Consider the following 21,427-nt stretch of genomic DNA (forward strand, 5'->3'; position numbering starts at 1 on the left):
GCTGAAGATTCCAGCACCTGCAGTTCCTTGAGTCTCTTTAACATGCAAGTCCTTCCTTGGAGTGAAGTTTGCCAGCCAGTGATCGTGCAGGGTAGGGCCTGCTCACATACATCAGCAGCACAGTTTGTTTCCAACCTGTGCACTTGGACAAGCGTGGGAGTCAGGAACGACCAGGACGTTGATGAACCACTGGACTAATCTGTAAATGGAGTCACTGGCCTCAAGGAATGGTGAGTGGTTGCACTATATGTTAATATTTTAACTCTTCTTCCCATTTTATTGTGTCTTCAATTAATTTTTGTGATTATTTTAATCCATTTGAATTAAAATCAAAGGGTGCTCTTTTAAAAAGGATATGTGGAGGAACTTCTTTAATCAGTGGGTAGTTAATCTCATGTGGAGGCCAAGTCAGTGGATATTTTTAACGCAGAGATAGACAAGTTCTTGATTAGAACTGGTGTCAAGGGTTATGGGGAGAAGGCAGGAAAATGGGATTAGGTTGCAGAGATCAGCAGTGATTGAATGACGGAGTAGACTCGATGGGCCAAATGGCCTAATTCTACTCTAACTTGTGAACTTATGTTTGGCCTGTTTCCATGCTCTAGGCGTGTCTCTGTGCTGTAGGCTTGTTTCTGTGTGGTAGGCGTGACCCGTGTTGTTAGCATGATTCCATGCTGTAGGCGTGTCACCATGGTGTTTGGCCTGTTTCCATGCTGCAGGTGTGTTTCCGTGCAGAATGACTCATCACTTCAGGAGCCAAACGCAGGCACTAAGGACTAGTCTAGACGAGGCATCCTGGTCGGCATGGGCTGAAGGGCCTGCTTCCATGCTGTGTAATTCTGACTCAAACAGGTCTCTAACCATCATGGCCATTTAAAAACCACCCAAAGCCCTTGCGGATTAGCACATCACCTGAAGCCTATCTTTTTCTGTTATGCATCAGGGACATCTCTTGGTTAAAAAGCATTGAGTCAATGCATCTGGAAGAAATAATTCTCTCAGATCTCTGCCAAATCATTCACTATCCCTGCAGCCACTTCATTTAAGATCTTAAGATAAAGCCCATCGTGTTCCTGGTATTTCCCGGCCTTCAGCCCTATTATTTTACCAATTTTTGTTTTTGCTTGTGTTAGAGAATGTTTTAAATTCTGAACGTACAAACAAAGAACTGCAGATGCTGATTAATACACAAAAGGACACAACATACTGGAGTAATGCAGCGGGTCAGGCAGCATCTCTGGAATAGGTGACTATCGGGTCGAGACCCGTCTTCTGAAGAAGGATCTCGACCCAATGTCTGAAGAGAGGTCTCAACCCAAAACACCGCTATTCATGTTCTCCAGAGATATTGCTTGACCTGCTGAGTTACTCCAGCACTTTGTGTCTTTTTGTTTTAAATGCCAGTAATAATCCAAATTGTACACTAGATGGCGGCAGAGTACAGCACGTTGCCTCGTAAAATGGTGCCTATTATTTTGCATTTATCAATCAGTTATCACAACTTTTCCCGTTGTAAATATAGAAGGGGATACTTAAGCAGACTTTTACACAATTGTAATTTAAATTGATTTTAAGTTAGTAAAAACAGAAAATGCTGGTAATCGTCAACAGGTCAGATTGCAACAGTGTTATCTGAGTTTGCTGCTTTTTCCCCCTTGATTTCATTGTCATACAGCATGGAAACAGGCCCTTCGACCCAACTTGCCCATGGCAACAAAGATGTCCCATCCACCTGCCCACGTTTGGCCCATGTCGCTCTAAACCTTTCCTATCGATTTACCTGTCCAAATGTCTTTTAAAATGTTGTTACAATACCTGCCTCAACTACCTCCTCTGTCATCCCGTTTCATGCACCCACTGCCCTAAGTGTGGAAAAAGTTGCCCATTGGTTTCCTATTAAATCTTTTCCCTCTCACTTCAAACCTTTGACCTCTGGTTCTTGATTCCCCTGCTCTGGGTAAAAGACTGTACACCTATTCACCTCATGATCTAATACACCTTGATAAGATCATCCCTCATCGTCCCGGTTCCAAGAAATTAAATCCTCACCTGCCCAACCTTTCCCTTTAGCTCAGCCCCTCAAGTTCGGGGAACATCCTCGTAAACCTTCTCCACACTTTTAATCCAGTCTGCTGGATCTTCTTTTCTTTTAGAATCTGCTACCATATCAGCATTTCAAAATTTTCAATGGTTACTGTTTGGGACACATTCTTTTATGTCCATCACTCAGGCATTTCCCCACAATGACACAAAACATTCCAGTACAACCATCAGTGACAATAATCTATTATACTCATTATAGATCATGAGTGGTCTGTAACTACTCCCTGTCATTGACAAAGCATTCAAGAGTCTAGAGTGTTTAATTGTCATTGGCACCAACAAGGGAACAGTAAAATTCTTACTTACAGCAGCTGAACATGCCTGTAAACACAGTACACAGAGATTAAATGTAATAAACAAACATAGAACTGTACAGCACAGGAACAGGCCCTTCGCCCACAATGTTGGTGCCAAACATGGTGCCAAGACCAGCCCTTGCCTGCCTGTTTTTTTAAAAAATCAATAAATTAATAACCACAATACTAGTGCAAAAAAACATTGTCCTTGGTGTGACCAAAGACGTTTACAATTGAGATTTGTGTTGCGTGATGTTCAAGAGCCTGATGGTTGTTTGGAAGAAGCTATGCTTGAAACTGGAGGTCACTGTTTTCAGACTCCTAAACCTTCTTGCCAATGGTAGGAGCGAATCATTGTCCCTGTTTCTCTCTCCACAGACGCTACGTTCTCCGTTGAGTTTTCCCGGACATTCTGCCTCTACTTTACAACAGCCCAGAGAGCGTGGACACCTCGGGTCACGCAGCAGCAGCACAGGTAAGGCCCAACACCAAAACCAGCCTCAACTCTCCAGTGCACAAAATAACAAGAAACCTAAATCAATTGATCATATAAACCAGGAACTAAAAGGGGTGGCCAGACCGCCTGAGATTTGGTGGCAATCGCTGACATTGCCAGGAACGTTGGCTCAGGCTGGCTGACGCACAATCTCAAACTCGACCTTTTATAATAAATACAAAATGTTGTCATAATCAAGCAGAGTCAGCATGGTTGTATGAGAGCGTAAATGTGCTTGAAAAAATTGCTTTGCAGCTGTGACAAACCTAATGAAGAGCCAATACTGATACTGAGGTACAGTTGTTCTACATGCTATCCAGGTGAATCATATCATACATGACAACAATCATACGTGACATGACCATAAGTTGGGAGGAAACCAGTGCACCTGGCGGAAATCCACAGAGAGAAGGTGCAAACTCCACACAGACAGCACCTGAGGTCAGGATTGAACCCAGATCTCTGACATAGTGAGGTAACAGCTCCATCAGCTGTGCCACTGTGCCACCCAGTTATTTATTCTGCCAGTTTGGGCATGAACTACAACTGTGGAGAGAGTGGGCAATCTGAAAATGACTCCATGTAACATGGCACCATTTGAGTGGGAAGTGAAATGTATATTGGTTGCGAGAGGCAATAGAGACAAATGAGTAGATATTGTGTAGGAAGGAACTGCAGATGCTGGTTTAAACCGAGATAGACTTAAAAAGCTGGAGTAACTCAGCGGGTCAGACAGCATCTCTGGAGAAAAGGAATAGGTGCCTGAGTCTCCATCTTCTACCTCGGGGATTCCAACTCTGGTTCCGGACATCCAAGTTACTTGTTTTCACCTAGCCCACAGCTGACAATGGCCTGTTTCCTTTATCATCATTACTTTTTTGCATATCTTTCACTCATTTGTTCCATATGTCTCCACATCACCGTCTATACATCTGGTTTCCCTTTCCCCTGAAGAAGGGTCTCGACCCGAAACATCCCCTGTTCCTTTTCTCCAGAGATGCTGCCTGACCCGCTGAGTTACTCCAGCTTTGTGTGTCTTTCTAAGGAGTAGATATTATTCTGTGCAGGAACAGGCTCGAGTCCTGAATGGCATGTTGCTGTCGGGGCTGGAGAGAGGGAAGGAAGGATCTCATTACTGTTGCCGTGACAACAAAGGTATAAATTATAAAGACATTATATGGAGGAATTCAAAATAACAAAGGTAGAAACTAACAAGCAGGCCCCCACTGGATATGTGGATTAATATCTGAATCAGTTACAAGTTGGCATAGAATCAAAGAGATCTGAGAATTAAATGTGAAATTTAAGGAGTTTTGTGGGAGAAAGTGTTTCAATTCAGAAGAAAGTGGCCGGTAGCAGGGAAAGAGTGAAGAGTTCTACTGAGCTTGGCTTCACTTGAAACTGTATCATAGAGTTCTAGAATCACACAGGATGGAAACAGGCACTTCGGCCCAACCAGTCCATACCGACCAAGATGCTAGTCCCATTTACCCACATATGACCCATATCCCTAAACCTTCCTATCCATGTATCTGTCCACGTTTCTTTTAGAATGCTGTGAAAGTATCTCCCTCAACTACCGCCTCTGGCAGCTTGTTCCTGATACCAACATCCTCTGAGTAAAAAAGGTTGCCCCTCGGGTTCGTATTAAATCTTGCCCCACTCACCTCAAACATTTTTGATTTCCCTAACGACTTCACTGGAAACTGCATCCTGACAAAACTGGGGCTGAATGTAAAATTTAAACCAAATACTAGCGGGAGGAAGGAGAAGTTTGAAAATGTAAAGAGGAATGAACAGTGTTATTCGGCGAAGCTGCATCATTGCAGAATGTCTCAGCAGATCACAGAAAACAGTCGAGCACAGGAACAGGCTTGTGCTTAATGTCTGCGCTTAACATGATGTCAAATTAGGACATAAAGTGCTGTAGTAACTCAGCAGGTCAGGCATCACTGCAGAACGTGGATGGGCCACGTTTTGAGTTACACTTTGAAGAAGGGTCCCAATCCGAAACATCACTTATCCATGCACTCCAGAGACGTTGCCTGGCCTACTGAGTTACTCCCACACTTTGTGTCCTTCTGTGTAATGCAGCATCTGCAGTTCCTTGTTTCTACATGATGCCAAACTAATCTCCTCTGCCTGTACATGATCAATATCGCTCTATTGGCTGCACATCCAGATGCTGATCTAAAATCCACCATCATATTTGCTTCCACTACCACCTCTGGCAGCGTGTTCCTGGCATTTACCACTCTTGTGTAAAAAAACCTTGACCCTTTAATTATCCCCCTATCATCTTAAAGCCCGTGGCTAGAGATGATATGAAGATCATCGTCACACCCCCTGCAATCTCCTCTCTTGCCTTTATCAATAAAACCTGGGATAGATCCCATCAGGGATTGGTAGCGTCAACCAACATCCTCTGATGTTTCTACATCATGTCTACAACAGTTTCTACCATCAGGTCATCAGGCTTCTGAACTCATAAACACATTTCAAATCATATATGTTGATTATTTTTTAATATTGTCTTTTTACCTTACTAATGTCATTTTTTAATCTTCTTTATCCTTGGAATATTACTGCTGAGATGACCCATTGTCTTGTCAAATACATTTCATTGTCCGGTGACCCTGTGTCAACCTACATATGACAAATAAAATTTATTATTATATTATTATAACCTGGTTTATGAAAGGGAATTGATGTTTCATCATTTTGTTAGAGTTGTTTTTGAGGGTGAATCAAAAGTAAACCAACGTGTTAAGATTTCCTAAGGGCACTTGATCAGGTGCCAGTTAAAAATTTATAACACAAGAAAGAGCTAATGGAGATAAGTACTGTAATTACTTTAGATAAAGAGTTGCTTAACAGGCAGAAAACAAGGGCAGGAAAAACAAGTAATTTCCAAGTTGAAAAGCTATAACTAATGGGGCAACTCAAGGACCATTTGAACATAGATCAGCCCAGCAGAGGAACAGGCCCTTCGGCCCACAATGTCCATGCCAAGCACGATGCTAAGTTACACAAACCCCTCCAGCCTGCACATGATCCATATCCCTCCATTCCACACGTAATGATATGCCTACCTATACAGTCTCGGGGCTTAAACTAATTACAATCTATACAAATGAAGTGCTTGAGTGTATTGTGTCGATGTTGACCGATGATGTGAAGGTGGATGGGAAAGTACGTTGTGAGGATGATGCACTGATGATGAATTCCATCTGGGTTGTTTTTCTGACATTGAAATGCAATATCCCTAATGCTATTTACAAAAGCTCTGAAAATGTGCAGAGTGCGTTGCTGTTAGTTCCAATCAGCTCTGGCATTCTCCCTCTTGGGATGCTACCGAGTCAATGAGGGTCCAAGTTGCCATGCTGGGAGCACCATTCCTCATGGAGACACTGTGAGCTGAGTAATTTACCACTTGCCCTGGAGACCGGGGTCCACTCCAATGGGAAGTGTGTTGGTGGTGAAGATTAAGGAAAGTGTAGGGTGATGATATGGCCTTGGAGACACAAGGAACTGCAGATGCCAGAATTTTCAGTAAAAACACAAAGTGTTGGAGGAACTCAGCAGGTCAAGCAACACCGTTAGACTTTAGGGATACAGTGTGGAAACAGACCCTTTGGCCCACTCCAGTCTGCTCCAATCAGCGATGACAATAGGTGCAAGAGTAGGCCATTCGGCCCTTCGAGCCAGCCCCACCATTCAATGTGATCATGGCTGATCATTCTCAATCAGTACCCCGTTCCTGCCTTCTCCCCATACCCCCTGACTCCGCTATCCTTAAGAGCTCTATCTAGCTCTCTCTTGAATGCATTCAGAAAATTGACCTCCACTGCCTTCTGAGGCAGAGAATTCCACAGATTTACAACTCTCTGACTGAAAAGGTTTTTCCTCATCTCCGTTCTAAATGGCCTACCCCTTATTCTTAAACTGTGGCCCCTGGTTCTGGACTCCCCCAACATTGGGAACATGTTTCCTGCCTCTAACGTGTCCAACCCCTTAATAATTTTATATGTTTAGATAAGATCCCCTCTCATCCTTCTAAAATCCAGTGTATACAAACCTAGCCACTCCAGCTTTCAACATATGACAGTCCCGCCATTCCGGGAATTAACCTAGTAAACCTATGCTGCACGCCCTCAATAGCAAGAATATCCTTCCTCAAATTTGGAGACCAAAACTGCACACAGCACTCCAGGTGCGGTCTCACTAGGGCCCTGTACAACTGCAGAAGGACCTCTTTGCTCCTATACTCAACTCCTCTTGTTATGAAGGCCAACATTCCATTGGCTTTCTTCACTGCCTGCTGTACCTGCATGCTTCCTTTCAGTGACTGATGTACTAGGACACCCAGATCTCTTGGAAACATCCCCTTTTCCTAACTTGACACCATTCAGATAATAATCTGTCTTCCTATTCTTACCACCAAAGTGGATAACCTCACATTTATCCACATTAAACTGCATCTGCCATGCATCCGCCCACTCACACAACCTGTCCAATTCACCCTGCAACCTCATAGCATCTTCCTCACAGTTCACACTGCCACCCAGCTTTGTATCATCTGCAAATTTGCTAATGGTACTTTTAATCCCTTCATCCAAGTCATTAATGTATATTGTAAATAGCTGCGGTCCCAGCACCGAGCCTTGCGGTACCCCACTAGTCACTGCCTGCCACTCTGAAAGGGACCCATTTATCTCCACTCTGCTTTCTGTCTGCCAACCAATTTTCTATCCATGTCAGTACCCCAAAACCATGTGCTCTAATTTTGCCCACTAATCTCCTATGAGGGACTTTGTTGAAGGCTTTCTGATAGTCGAGGTACACCACATCCACCGGCTCTTCCCTGTCAATTTTCCTAGTTACATCCTCAAAAAATTCCAGAAGATTAGTCAAGCATGATTTCCCCTTCGTAAATCCATGCTGACTTGGAACGATCCTGTTACTGCTATCCAAATGCTCCGCAATTTTGTCTTTTATAATTGACTCCAGCATCTTCCCCAACACTGATGTAAGACTAACTGGTCTATAATTTCCCATTTTCTCTCCCCCTCCTTTCTTAAAAAGTGGGATAACATTAGCTACCCTCCAATCCACAGGAACTGATCCTGAATCTATAGAACATTGTAAAATGATCAATGCGTCCACAATTTCTAGAGCCACCTTCTTAAGTACCCTGGGATGCAGACCATCAGGCCCTGGGGATTTATCAGCCTTCAGTCCCATCAGTCTACTCCAACACCATTTCCTGCCTAATGTGAATCTCCTTCAGCTCCTCCATCACCCTAGGATCTCTGGCCACTAGAACATCTGGGAGATTGTTTGTATCTTCCTTAGTGAAGACAGATCCAAAGTACCGGTTCAACTCTTCTGCCATTTCCTTGTTCCCCATAATAAATTCCTCTGCTTCTGTCTTCAAGGGACCCACATTTGCCTTGACTATTTTTTTCCTCTTCACATACCTAAAAAAGCTTTAACTATCCTCCTTTATATTATTGGCTCTCCCCATATTGCCTTTTTAGTTATCTTCTGTTGCTCTTTAAAAAGAGTCCCAATCCTCTGGCTTCCCACTCTTCTTGGCTATGTTATACCTCTTCTCTTTTATTTTTATGCTGTCCTTGACTTCCCTTGTCAGCCACGGGTGCCTCTTACTCCCCTTAGAATCTTTCCTCCTCTCTGGGATGAATTGATCCTGCAACTTCTGCATTATTCCCAGGAATACCTGCCATTGCTATTCCACTGTTTTCCCTGCTAGGGCCTCCTTCCAGTCAAATCTGGCCAGCTCCTGCCTCATGCCTCTGTAATCCCCTTTGCTATACTGTAATACTGACACTTCCGATTTTGCCTTCTTCCTCTCAATTTGTAGAGTAAAACTTATCATATTATGATCACTGCCTCCTAATCCCCTTATCAGATCAGGTTCATTACACAACACTAAATCCAGAATTGCCTTCTCCCTGGTAGGCTCCAGTACAAGCTGTTCTAAGAATCCATCTCTGAGACACTCCACAAACTCCCTTTCCTCGGGTCCAGTACCATCCTGATTTTCCCAGTCTACCTGCATGTTGAAATCTCCCATAACTACCGTAGCATTACATTTGCGACATGCCAATTTTAGTTCTTGATTCAAGTTGCACCCTATGTCGAGGCTACTATTTGGGGGCCTGTAAATAACTCCCATTTGGGTCTTTTAACCCTTATAATTCCTCATTTCTATCCATACTGATTCCACATGTTCAAACTCCATAAGGAGAGCACCCGTAGATAGGATTAAGCCCGTGTTTCTGCGCTGTAAAGCAGCAACTCTACCGCTGCTCCACTGCGCCACCCTGTGGAGGGAATGGGCAGGTGACATTTCGGGTTGGGGCCCTTCTTCAGACTAGGTGTCACAGGTCTGCTACATCATGTAAACCAGTGAGAGGCAGGTATGGACCATTGCAATAGACAATAGACAATAGGTGCAGGAGTAGGCCATTCGGTCCTTTGAGCCAGCACAGCCATTCACTGTGATCATGGCTGATCATCCACAATCAGTACCCCGTTCCTGCCCGCTCCCCATACCCCCTGACTCTGCTATCATTAAGAGCTCTATCTAACTCTCTCTTGAAAGCATTCAGAGAATTGGCCTCCACTGCTTTCTGAGGCAGAGAATTCCACAGATTTACAACTCTGACTGAACAAGTGCGGGCTTGACCATCTGCTTGCTGCCATTGGACATTGTCTAAGGAACTGTCGCACCACAATGCTGAAAACTATATTCTGCACTCTGTATCTACCCCTTTGTTCTATATATTGTACTTGAGTTTGACTTGATTATATTTATGTGTAGTATTATCTGATCTGAATATATAATAGTGCAGCACAAGAACAGGCCTTCCGGCTCACTGTGTCTGTACCTAACATAATGCCAAGACCAACTCTTACCTGCCTGCACATAATCCATATCCCATCCATGTGCCTATCCAAATGTCTCGTAAATGCCACGAGCATATCTGTGGTAACCACCACCCCTGGCAACACCTTCCAGGCACTTGATACCCTCTGTGTAAAATAACTAGCCCTGCACATCTTCTTTAAACTTTGTCTCTTTAACCTCAAAGCTATGCCCTTTAGTATTTGTTCTTTCCATCCTGGGATAAAGGTTTGAATATTCAGCAATATGAATATTCACTTCTCTAACTTCAAGTAACCCTTGCTTTTCCTCTCTCTCCAACCCTCCCCCATCCTAGGTCTGACTCGTTTCACTGTACTCCTGATTTTACTGATTGTATGCCTCTTTGACACCTTCCCCTAAACTAATAATGATCCATTCTACATTTTCTAGATCTTCGTCCATTTGATCTCTTGTTTCCACACCTTACCCTTCCACATCTCGATGTCTCCCTCTACCCTGACTCTTAGTCTGAAGAAGGGTCTCGAGCTAAAACATCACCCATTCCTTCTCTCCAGAGATACTGCCTGTCCCGCATTTTGTGTCTATCTTCGGTGTAAACCAGCATCTGCAGTTCCTTCCTAAACTTAAACCTACGTTCTTGTCCTGATCCCAAACTAACAGAAACATTGACGCAACAAAAGCAGCAACGGTCTCAAGGACCTTGCAGGAATTATTCTGATTAGGCCATGCTTGATAATCTGATGATCTCATTCAGTATATTTCAAACATCTACACTGCCCTAAAGTCCAACTGTGAAAGGAATTTTGGCTTCACTACTGAATGGAATTTTCTTGTCTCGTAGCCACTCTTCTGAAGAGATCAATCTAGCTCTCTGCTTTTGTTTACATGAACAGGGTACTCAACAGGAAATGCCTAGTCTAATCTATGCCTAAACTCTTGTCTATCCGTGCCTGTTCGCCTGTTCGATTAAGACTACATGCTGCGGAGATTTAAACAAGGAAACTGTATTTGCACATTGTAAATTTGTGAGAAGAAACTGCAGATGCTGGTTTAAACCGAAGACTGTAGATGGGTCTTGACCCGAAACATTAGCTATTCCTTTTCTCCTGATGCTGTCTGACCCACTGAGTTACTCTAGCTTTTTGTGTCTATCTTTTGTAGATTTGTAACGCAGAACTAAAGGCAGCCTTAGCAGTATCTTATCGGAATAAAAATGTAAAGAAGGATTTGAATTAAGTATCTGTATCACAACTTTCATAAACTTGGAACAGTCCAAAGCATTTCACAATCAATGAACTATTAGAAGTGCGGTGACTTAACTGGGCAAACTGCCCAGAACAAAATACATGAACAGCAATCCAATGAACACAAAGTGCTGGAGTAACTCAGCGGGTCAGGCAACACCTCAGGAGGATATGGTTTCGGGTCGGGACCCTTCTTCAGAGTCTGACCTCCAGTCTGAAGAAGGGTCTCGACCTGAAACGTCGCCCATTCCTTCTCTCCAGAGATGCTGCCTGTCCTACTGAGTTACTCCAACTTTTTGTGTCTATCTTCGAGTTATTTCAACACTTTGTGTTCTATGCAAGACTCCAGCATCTGCAGTTCTTGGTGTCAACAGTAACGCGATAATGACCAGACGATTTTTAGTAAATTGGTTAGGGAATAAATACTCTCCAAAGCTCTGCGCAGAATACCTCACCTTCCTTTGAAACAGTGTGATGGAATCTTTTATGTTCACTTTGAAACCGGACAGGGTCTTGATTTAAAGTATCCTTCAAAAGACATTTGAAATGATCGATGATAGTTACACGTCCACATTGATGTGTTCATAGAGGGATTTAATGTCTGCTGAATGTTAGAAGATTGAGATGGAAAGCCCATCACATTTAAAAGTCTCAAAATTTGAAGGATAAGTAAGTTGAAAATGTGCTATGGCAAAACTATAACTCAAAACCAAAGATACAGGGGTCGTGAAAGTCAAGAAAGAACTTGCAGATGCTGGAAATCTGAAATAGAAACAGGAATTGCTGGAGTTACTCAGCAGGTCAGGCAGCATCTATGACTAAGGTTTCAGGGCTGACCCTTTATCAGAACTCAGTGGTCAAAGCAGGGCCAGGAAGCCCCTGGTGCGTCACACTAATGGACCAGGCTTTCTAGTTTTAGTTAGCTGATCAACTTCATTGTGGCATAAAAATGCTGAAATAGTGTGAATGGAAGGAATAATGAAAATTGAAATATAATCTGGGAACTAGAATGGAATGAGCAGCAAGTGAATGATAAAGAAAATTATAAATGTAATACTGAAACAGTCTGAATTTAGACATCTTCTTTTCATTGTGTAACTTTTTCTGGAACATTACAGACCAGGTTCTAACCACGAAGACATAAGCTACTGGAGTTCAATTTTAGGTTGTCACATGTACCGAGGTACAGTGAAAAGCTTTTGTTATGTGCTACCCAGTCAACAATCTTGAGCAAGACACAAATTGTCTTGGGGGATCTCAACGAGTCAGGCAGCATCTGTGAAGGGAATAGACAGGCGGCGTTTCAGGTCAAGAACCTTCTTCAGTAGTAGAGGTGAGAAAGCTGGAACAGAGAGATTGGGCGGGACAAGGCCTGGCAAGTGATAGGTGGTTACAGGTGGGGGGAGGGGGGGTGATTGCTGATGGGTGAAGTATGTGACAAAGGCTAGAGGTGATAAAGGAGACAAGAAGGTGTTGGAAAGGGGAGGAGTGAAATATAAAGCCGGTGGGATATAGGTGTAAGGGGGGGGGGGGGGGGGAAGGAGGGATAATCGGGAAATGAGGGACAGGAATGGGAGATGGGTATATGAAGGAGGTGAAAGAAGTAGGGTGGCTGGGGCAGGGTGGGGGTTGGGAGATGGTGGACAATGCATTTGCAACAGTTCAATGGTACTTTATTGTCATGTGTACCTAGCACAGTAAAATTCCTTTTTTTGCATAGAGTTCAGTAAAAACCTTACCATACACAGGCAGAATCATACTTCAATACAACAGTGTAAGAACAGTATATTACACCGTGACAGTACACAAGGGTCGCCACGTCTCCAGCGCCATTTTGTATGATTCAAGTCTAAAGTTGTTAAAAATGTAGAGTCTTAGCTTGGCCATAAAGACCCGTTGTCCTGGCGACGGAAATGGGTCGGAATTTCGGAGGTCGGCCTGACCAGACGATGTCCTCCACCGCCGCTCCGTGCCACTGCAGGCTACGTCCGATCCGCACACTCGGCCTCTCGGAGTGGCCCCTGACCCACTCAAGTCCCAGGCTGCTGCAGGGCCTCCAGCGGTGCCCAGTCTAACGGAGCCCCAGGCGGCTTCAGCGGCCTACCCCACCGATAAAAAAGGGGAAGAGTGTCAGGCGGACTTTCTCTTCAGTGTAGATTTAGCAACAGTTAGCAGGATTTGATCTGCAGAAGGGTCTTGACACGAAACATCACCTTTTCCTTTTCACCAGAGATGCTGTCTGACCCGCCGAATTACTCCAGCTTTTTGTGTCTATCTTCGGTTTAAACCAGCATCTGCAGTTCCTTCCTGCACATTAAGAAACAGTTAAACAGCTACATGGGTAGGACAAGTTTAGAGGGATATGGGCCAAAGGCAGGCAGGTGGGACTAGTGTAGATGGGACATGTTGGCGGTGTGGGCAAGTTGGGCCGAAGGGCCTGTTTCCACGCTGTATCACTCTATGACTCTATGGTGCTGCAATCTGTTAAAACAAAACATTAGAAAGAGAGAAAGTTTAGACAGATGTTTACTTCCCCTGCCTCTCCCAACAAAACACCATGAAGTGGCCGAGGCTATGAAGATCATCCAAACCAGCAGAGCGCTTTCTCAGTATTGTTATGAAATAGGCTTTCAACTCTCAGTAAAACATGGCAGGACCCTTGTTAAATCTGGCAGTGGCCCTGGCATCCAAATAGAGAAACAGTCACTCATTTAATGAGCACAGAGCTGTGAATGTGGGGAACATTGTTCCAGACTCATCACATGCTTTCCAGCATTGCTGAGCAGAATGGGAACTCAACAGACCTGACTTGAATTCTGCTGTAGCACTGGAAAAGTAAGGAGGAAAAGTTTCTGAAACAGAGAGTGTGGGGAGATTGTAAAGTCATTTCTGGGCAGACGGCCGCGTGCTAAGTACAGCCATTGATCCTTTAAAGACAGTGTTAGTATGCAGTCCTCAGCTCCGATGACATCGTACTCTCAGGATCATGTTCCAGCGTTCAGTGTTTCTTTCAATACATGCTGCTCACTCCTTACCTTTCCTGTTTTTAATCTATCACTGTAACTCTATTTCAGTTTTGCCAAATTCTCCAAAGCCTCAAAATTAATCGCCACATTAATTCTCCACTAATTCTCCATAACGCAACACGTGTTTCCAGCATATTTTGTTGTTATGTTTGCTTCTGCTCTTCAGCTAATCACCAACTTACAGTCAGAATAAATTTCTCTTTCTGCTTTAGGAAAGCATTCTGATAGAATGCCGGATGAGGGAATTGAAGCAATAACCAAAGTGCTGGAGGAACTCAATGGGTCAGGCAGCATCTGTGGAGGGAACACACGAGCGACTTTCCAAGTCGGAACCCGACAATAGGTGCAGGAGTAGGCCATTCGGCCCTTCGAGCCAGCACCGCCATTCAATGTGATCATGGTGATCATTCTCAATCAGTACCCCGTTCCTGCCTTCTCCCCATACCCCCTGACTCCGCTATCCTTAAGAGCTCTATCTAGCTCTCTCTTGAATGCATTCAGAGAATTGGCCTCCACTGCCTTCTGAGGCAGAGAATTCCACAGATTCACAACTCTCTGACTGAAAAAGTTTTTCCTCATCTCAGTTCTAAATGGCATACCCCTTATTCTTAAACTGTGGCCCCTTGTTCTGGACTCCCCCAACATTGGGAACATGTTTCCTGTCTCTAACGTGTCCAACCCCTTAATAATCTTATACGTTTCCTCAAACTGATTGCAGTGGGGGGGGGGGGGGAGAAAGCTGGAAAAGAGAGGTGGGGGGTGGGTCTTCTCATTATTCCAGGGCTAGCAAAGTGTGGAGTCGTGCATTTTGGTAGTAGGAATAAAGGCGCAGACCATTTTCTAAATGGGGAGAGAATCCAGAAATCGGAGGTGCAAAAGGACTTGGGAGTGCTGGTGTAGGATTACCAAAAAGTTGATTTCCAAGTCAAATCTGTAGTAAGGAAGGCAAACGCAATGCTAGCATTTACTTCAAGAGGACTAGAATACAAAAACAGGGATGTAATACTGAGGCTCTCTCTATCAGGCGCTGGTCAGGCAGCATTTAGAATCTTGTGAGCAATTTTGGCCCCCATATCATATCATATCATATCATCATATCATATCATATCATATCATATATATACAGCCGGAAACAGGCCTTTTCGGCCCACCAAGTCCGTACCGCCCAGCAATCCCCGTACATTAACACTATCCTACACCCACTAGGGATAATTTTTACATTTACCCAGCCAATTAACCTACATACCTGTACGTCTTTGGAGTGTGGGAGGAAACCGAAGATCTCGGAGAAAACCCACGGAGGTCACGGGGAGAACGTACAAACTCCTTACAGTGCAGCACCCGTAGTCAGGATCGAACCTGAGTCTCCGGCGCTGCATTCGCTGTAAAGCAGCAACTCTACCGCTGCGCTACCGCTGAGGAAGGATGTGCCGGCTCTGGAGAGGGTCCAGAGGAGGTTTACAAGAACGATCCCAGGAATGAGTGGGTTAGCATACAATGAGCGTTTGATGGAACTGGTCCTGCATTCTGTGTAGTTTAGAAGGATGAGGGGGAACCTCATTGAAACTTACCGAATAGTGAAAGGCTTGGATAGAGTGGATGCGGGGAGAATGATTCCACAAGTGAGAGAGTCTAGGACCAGAGGTTATAGCCTCAGAATTAAAGGATGTTCCTTTAAGGAGATGAGGAGGAATTTATTTAGTCAGAGGGTGGTGAATCTGTGGAATTCTTTGCCGCAGAAGGCAGTGGAGGCCGTCAATGGATATTTTTAAGGCAGGGATAGATAATTCTTGATTTGTACAGGTGTCAGGGGTTATGGGAAGAAGGCAGGAGAATGGGGTTAGGAGGGAGATCAGCCATGATTGAATGGCAGAGTAGACTTAATGGGCCAAATGGCTTCATTCTGTTCCTATCACTTATGAGTGACCTTTCTGTACCTTCTCATATGCAAATCTGTTGATGTCCTACCATTACTCAATTGCAGTTCCTATTTTATTCCAGTACATTAAGAAGAAAGACCATGAGGTGGAGTTTTTACACCTGCAGCTTCATGTGAATGCTCACCGTGTGAGGTGCTGTAATGATGGATGAGGGTAGAGATAGTCAAGGAAAGCTGAACCAAACAGATCTACAACTGCTTGGCTTTCAAAGTTCAGAAACAACATGGAAACCGGCCCTTAGGCCCACCGACCATCGATCAGTCCACTCGCACCAGTTCTCTGTTATCCCACTTTCTCGTCTCCTCCCTACAAACTAGGGGGTAATTAGAAACATAGAAACATAGAAAATAGGTGCAGGAGTAGGCCATTCGGCCCTTCGAGCCTGCACCGCCATTCAATATGATCATGGCTGATCATCCAGTTCAGTAGCCTGTACCTGCCTTCTCTCCATACCCCCTGATCCCTTTAGCAAAAAGGGCCACATCTAACTCCCTCTTAAATATAGCCAATGAACTGGCCTCAACTACCTTCTGTGGCAGAGAATTCCACAGACTCGCCACTCTCTGTGTGAAGAAATGTTTTCTCATCTCGGTCCTAAAAGACTTCCCCCTTATCCTTAAGCTGTGACCCCTGGTTCTGGACTCCCCCAACATCGGAAACAATCTTCCCGCATCTAGCCTCTCCAACCCCTTAAGAATTTTATATGTTTAGAGGTCAATTAACATATAAACCCACACTTTGGAACGTGGGGCACCGGGAGGAAACCCACTCGGTCATAGGGAGAACGTGCAAACACCACACAGAGAGCATCAGAGGTCAGGATCGAACCAGGCGCTGAGACAGTAGCTCTGCCACACAAGTGATATTTGCGTGTTGGAGACGGTCGAGTTGTCCCGATCTCTGCCATCAGGAACTTCTTGTAGGTTCACTTTTCTTTAGACACATTTACTCACACCCATTTATAGAGAATGAGTGAAAAGCTGAGAATTAGAGTTAGACAATAGACAATAGGTGCAGGAGTAGGCCATTCGGCCCTTCGAGCCAGCACCACCATTCAATGTGATCATGGCTGATCATTCTCAATCAGTACCCCGTTCCTGCCTTCTCCCCATAACCCCTGACTCCGCTATCCTTAAGAGCTCTATCTAGCTCTCTCTTGAATGCATTCAGAGACTTGGCCTCCACTGCCTTCTGAGGCAGAGAATTCCACAGAGTTGTTCCATGAACACGAAATGGTACAGGACAAGAACCAGCCCTTCGGCCCACAATGTCCAGGCCAAACATGCCACCAATCCCCTCAATATTAAATAATAAAATAACTAGCTCATAGCACACTGCCCAATTTCTTTGAAACATGAAAGGAAGTTTATTAGACAAACCAGCATTGTACACAAGCATCCAAAACGGGATACAAAAGATACCCACTTTTACATGTTTTATTGTTAACCATTAAAAAATGAGTTACAAAACTATTTTTGCAGGCATTCTCTCGAAAAGACAACTTAAAATGTTGCAATAGGCCTAAAATGATTGGATTTTGAAGTAAATTATTAGTACATTTTTAAAATATATTGTTGTATTGTTAATACATCACTGAGAGCTCCCCCCCACTGCTTCATCTACACATTGTGAATCTGCATGGCCTCCTCCATCGACACATGTCATTCAAATCTTTAAAGATGTGCAAATCGATATATTTCCCCATTCTGAGATAGCAATCACGAGTTGTACATGCCCCTAAATATTCCCACCGCTCCCCTCAAGCTGGTCATTTACTCCATTGATTCGGTGTTAATTCGTGGCACAAATTTCAGGACAATGGGTTTTTTAGGATGCATGGGCCCGTGCACATCAATTTCCAATGGGATCTGAAACAGAAACAGCAAACGGTACATTAACAGAAAATTTCAAGTTGAGATTGGTGAAAGTTTCATCTCATTATCCTTTTCTCCGGTGCTTTTTTTTTTGCAGGTAGGTTTGCGTTTATTATTGCCACGTGAACAGAGGTACAATGAAGAGCTTTGTTTTGCAAGTTGCCCAGTCAAATTCGACAGTGTACGAATACAATCAAGCCAAACTCAAAAGCAATGGGTAGGGCGAAGAGAAAGATACAGTGTGCAGAATATAGCTCTCAGCATCAAAGCCTAACAGTTCCAGAGAAAGAGTCCCATGTTGCAATGACGGAGAATCAGGACTGTATAGTAGCTTATGGAAGGACCGTTCACAAGCCTGATAACAGTGGGGAAGGAGCAGTTCCTCAGCCTGGTGGTGCGCGATTTCAGACTTATATATCTCCTGCCCAACGGGAGAGAGGAGAAGGAGGAATGCCGAGGGTATGTCACTACTTTCCCGAGGCAGCCAGTGTGCACTCTAAAGGGGCGGCACGGTGGCGCAGCGGTGGAGTTGCTGCCTTACAGCGAATGCAGCACCGGAGACTCAGGTTCGATCCTGACTACGGGCGCCGTCTGTACGGAGTTTGTACGTTCTCCCCGTGACCTGCGTGGGTTTTCTCCGAGATCTTCGGTTTCCTCCCACACTCCAAAGACGTACAGGTATGTAGGTTAATTGACTGGGTAAATGTAAAAATTGTCCCTAATGTGTGTAGGATAGTGTTAGTGTGCGGGGATCGCTGGGCGGCGCGGACTCGGTGGGCCGAAGGGCCTGCTTCCGCGCTGTATCTCTAAATCTAAATCTAAATGGAGTCGATGGTGGGAAGGCTGGTCTGAGTGCATTGCGTTATGTCCACAAATTTCTGCAAATTTAATTGAAAATTAAGCTACGTTGATCGGCAATATTTTTCCATCGATGTACTCAAAGTTTGGGGTGGTAAACTTTGTAATCTAATAACTGAATTGTACAGCCTAAATAAAATACATCTTCTAATTTGTTAACTTACGATATCCGTTAGCCAAGCATAATTAATAAACATGTATGTCATGCGAGAGACAATACGTGCCATCACAAAAAAGAGTGCCCTGGCTATCTTTCCATAACTCACTTCATTTACAGCACGACTCTGTAAAAACCTAAGTTTAAAATGGAATTTCACCGTGTAAATTACTTTTTCAAGTAATTCCTCTGTCTGTAGAACTTACCGGTGTCTCATCACAAGTCACAAAAGTCAGGCGCTGCAGGAGTGAAACGATTGCCATCTTGACCACAAGTTGAGCAAACCTCATCCCAACGCAGTTCCGAGGACCCATCCCAAACGGCAGGTAGACGGCAGGATTCAGAGACTCCCTCTCTTCCTTACTGAACCTAAGGAACCAGATAAACATGGATAATTATCGAATTTGGCAAGGAGATATAGATGAAGAGAGTGGAACACTTTGAAACTATAGCCTTGCCTTCTGTCTGAGCTTCTCCCTTGCATTCAAAAGGGACATAGTGTTTGAGTTCCATAGATACTGGATGCCAAAGTTCATGCACAATGTCAGAGTCACATAGCGCGGAAACAGACCATTGGGCCCTACTTTTTCTATGCTGACCAAAATGCCCCATCTAAACCAGTTCCATTTCCCGCATTTGGTCAATATTCCTCCAAACCTTTCCTGTCCTTGTACCTGTCCAAATGTCTTTTAAACAATGTTATTGTACCTCCATCAACTACCTCCTCTGCCAGCTCATTCCATATACCCACCACCCTCTGACCCGAGCCTGTGGTTCTTTAGCGCCAAAGATTTAGTAACATTGTTCGTCAAGGAAAGGGCGAGTTTTTAGGAAGGATGTGCAACGCGCTGGTGGGAAAGATTCAAGCAGTTCCCAAAGTTACCTGCTGGGAACATTTCCCCAAGCAAACCTCAATTAATTCAATTTAACTCTAATTTATCAACAGGTTTTTTCCTTCAATGGGGACACTAACGTATAATATGATAACCGAACTGCAAGTTCAAAGAAATAAATATTTTAATTCACTCCACTTCCATTATCCATTAGCTAAGCATGATTAATAAATATATGTATGACATTAGATATGCCAGTGCACCTTACACCATCTCAGACAAAGCACTCTCTGTCTATCTTTCCTTAATGCCCTCTCTTCAGCCAAAAACACTTGCCACTGATTGCCCTGAAGTCTGTTCAGTTCAGTGCTTCATCCTTGCAGGCTCCCAGATTGGGAAAGTTGTATCGGAAACATTTACAAACACAGTGTTGGCAAACGTAATCCTCCCTGGGCTGGCCCCAGACAGAGAGAGTCTTTGACAGGCAGCCAAGTCATGCTCCAACACACCAAGCTTCCATGAGCAAGATCTGGAAGACCCGATGGAGGGAAGTCCATAACTTCATCTCTGCAATCAATGATGAGCTTCCGGCTTTATGTTCCATCTGCCACCTGCAAAATCTTTGATGTCAGGTCTTTTCTTGGCCCTAGACCCACTCTGTGCACCAGTTCCCAGGCGGGGAGGGGCAGGGGGAAAATCAAAGAATAAGATATACATGCATTATAAGAAAATAACTGCAGATGCTGGTACAAATCGATTTATTCACAATATGCTGGAGTAACTCAGCAGGTCAGGCAGCATCTCGGGAGAGAAGGAATGGGCGACGTTTCGGGTCGAGACCCTTCTTCAGACTGATGTCAGGGGGACGGGACAAAGGAAGGATATAGGTGGAGACAGGAAGATAGAGGGAGATCTGGGAAGGAGGAGGGGAAAGGAGGGACAGAGGAACTATCTATCTAACTAAGATACACATGCATACTCTGCAGATGCTGGTTTAAACTGAAGATAGACACAAAATGCTGGAGCAACTCTGAAAGAGTTTGAAGAAGTCTGAAGAAGGGTCTCAACCTGAAAGGTCCCCCGTTCCTTCTCTCCAGAGATGCTGCCTGTCCCATTGAGTTACTCCAGCATTTTGTGTCTGCCTGCATTTGGAAGGACATTGCTTTGAACTTTCCATGGAAACAAATGACAATAAACCTTACTTGGTTAGCAAAGACCACAGATGGTGGTAGGTACTGGTTTAGAGATTGCTGGTTTTAAGAGAGAACAGCATTGTTACAAACCTCTCGGGTCTGAACTCCTCTGGTTCTGGCCAATACTTTGGATCATGGTGCAGGACATAAACAGGAATCACGATTAAGGTGTCCTTTGGAATGGTCATCCCATTGAGTTTGACATCTTTCTTGCAGACTCTTTCCAAACGGGCCGCAGCAGGATATATTCGAAGTGTTTCACACATCACCATTTCCAGGTACTCCAAATACATCACACCATCGTAGGTGGGAGGAGCCTTCACAGAGAGACACACTTAACAACTGCACGGATATCAGCATCGACGGGAGATGATAATGGAAGCCGGTCATGTAGGAAATTGAAATACATTGAGCAGGAAGAATACTTTTTGTCATGTACTGTTAGAAAAAAATCTTTTGACTTGCAGGAAATCCAGAACCCAGGAATTATAAAT

The 21,427-nt window shown here is 44.2% G+C and overlaps 1 protein-coding gene across 1 annotated transcript in view; it reads right to left on the bottom strand.

Moving 5' to 3' along the window:
* Window positions 1-17,405: 17,405 nt before the first annotated feature.
* The window catches only part of LOC144603857 (cytochrome P450 3A30-like), a 37,379-nt gene continuing 33,357 nt past the window's right edge, over window positions 17,406-21,427 (bottom strand). Inside the window, exons 11-13 of the mRNA XM_078417622.1 lie at window positions 21,024-21,250; window positions 19,114-19,276; window positions 17,406-17,886 (exon numbers count right to left, since the gene is read on the bottom strand). Coding sequence (XP_078273748.1) covers window positions 17,791-17,886; window positions 19,114-19,276; window positions 21,024-21,250 — 486 coding nt within the window. The 3' untranslated portion in view covers window positions 17,406-17,790. The remainder of the gene's footprint in view (window positions 17,887-19,113; window positions 19,277-21,023; window positions 21,251-21,427) is intronic.

This window comes from Rhinoraja longicauda, chromosome 21 (assembly GCF_053455715.1).
Source record: "Rhinoraja longicauda isolate Sanriku21f chromosome 21, sRhiLon1.1, whole genome shotgun sequence".
Taxonomy (NCBI): Eukaryota; Metazoa; Chordata; class Chondrichthyes; order Rajiformes; family Arhynchobatidae; genus Rhinoraja; species Rhinoraja longicauda.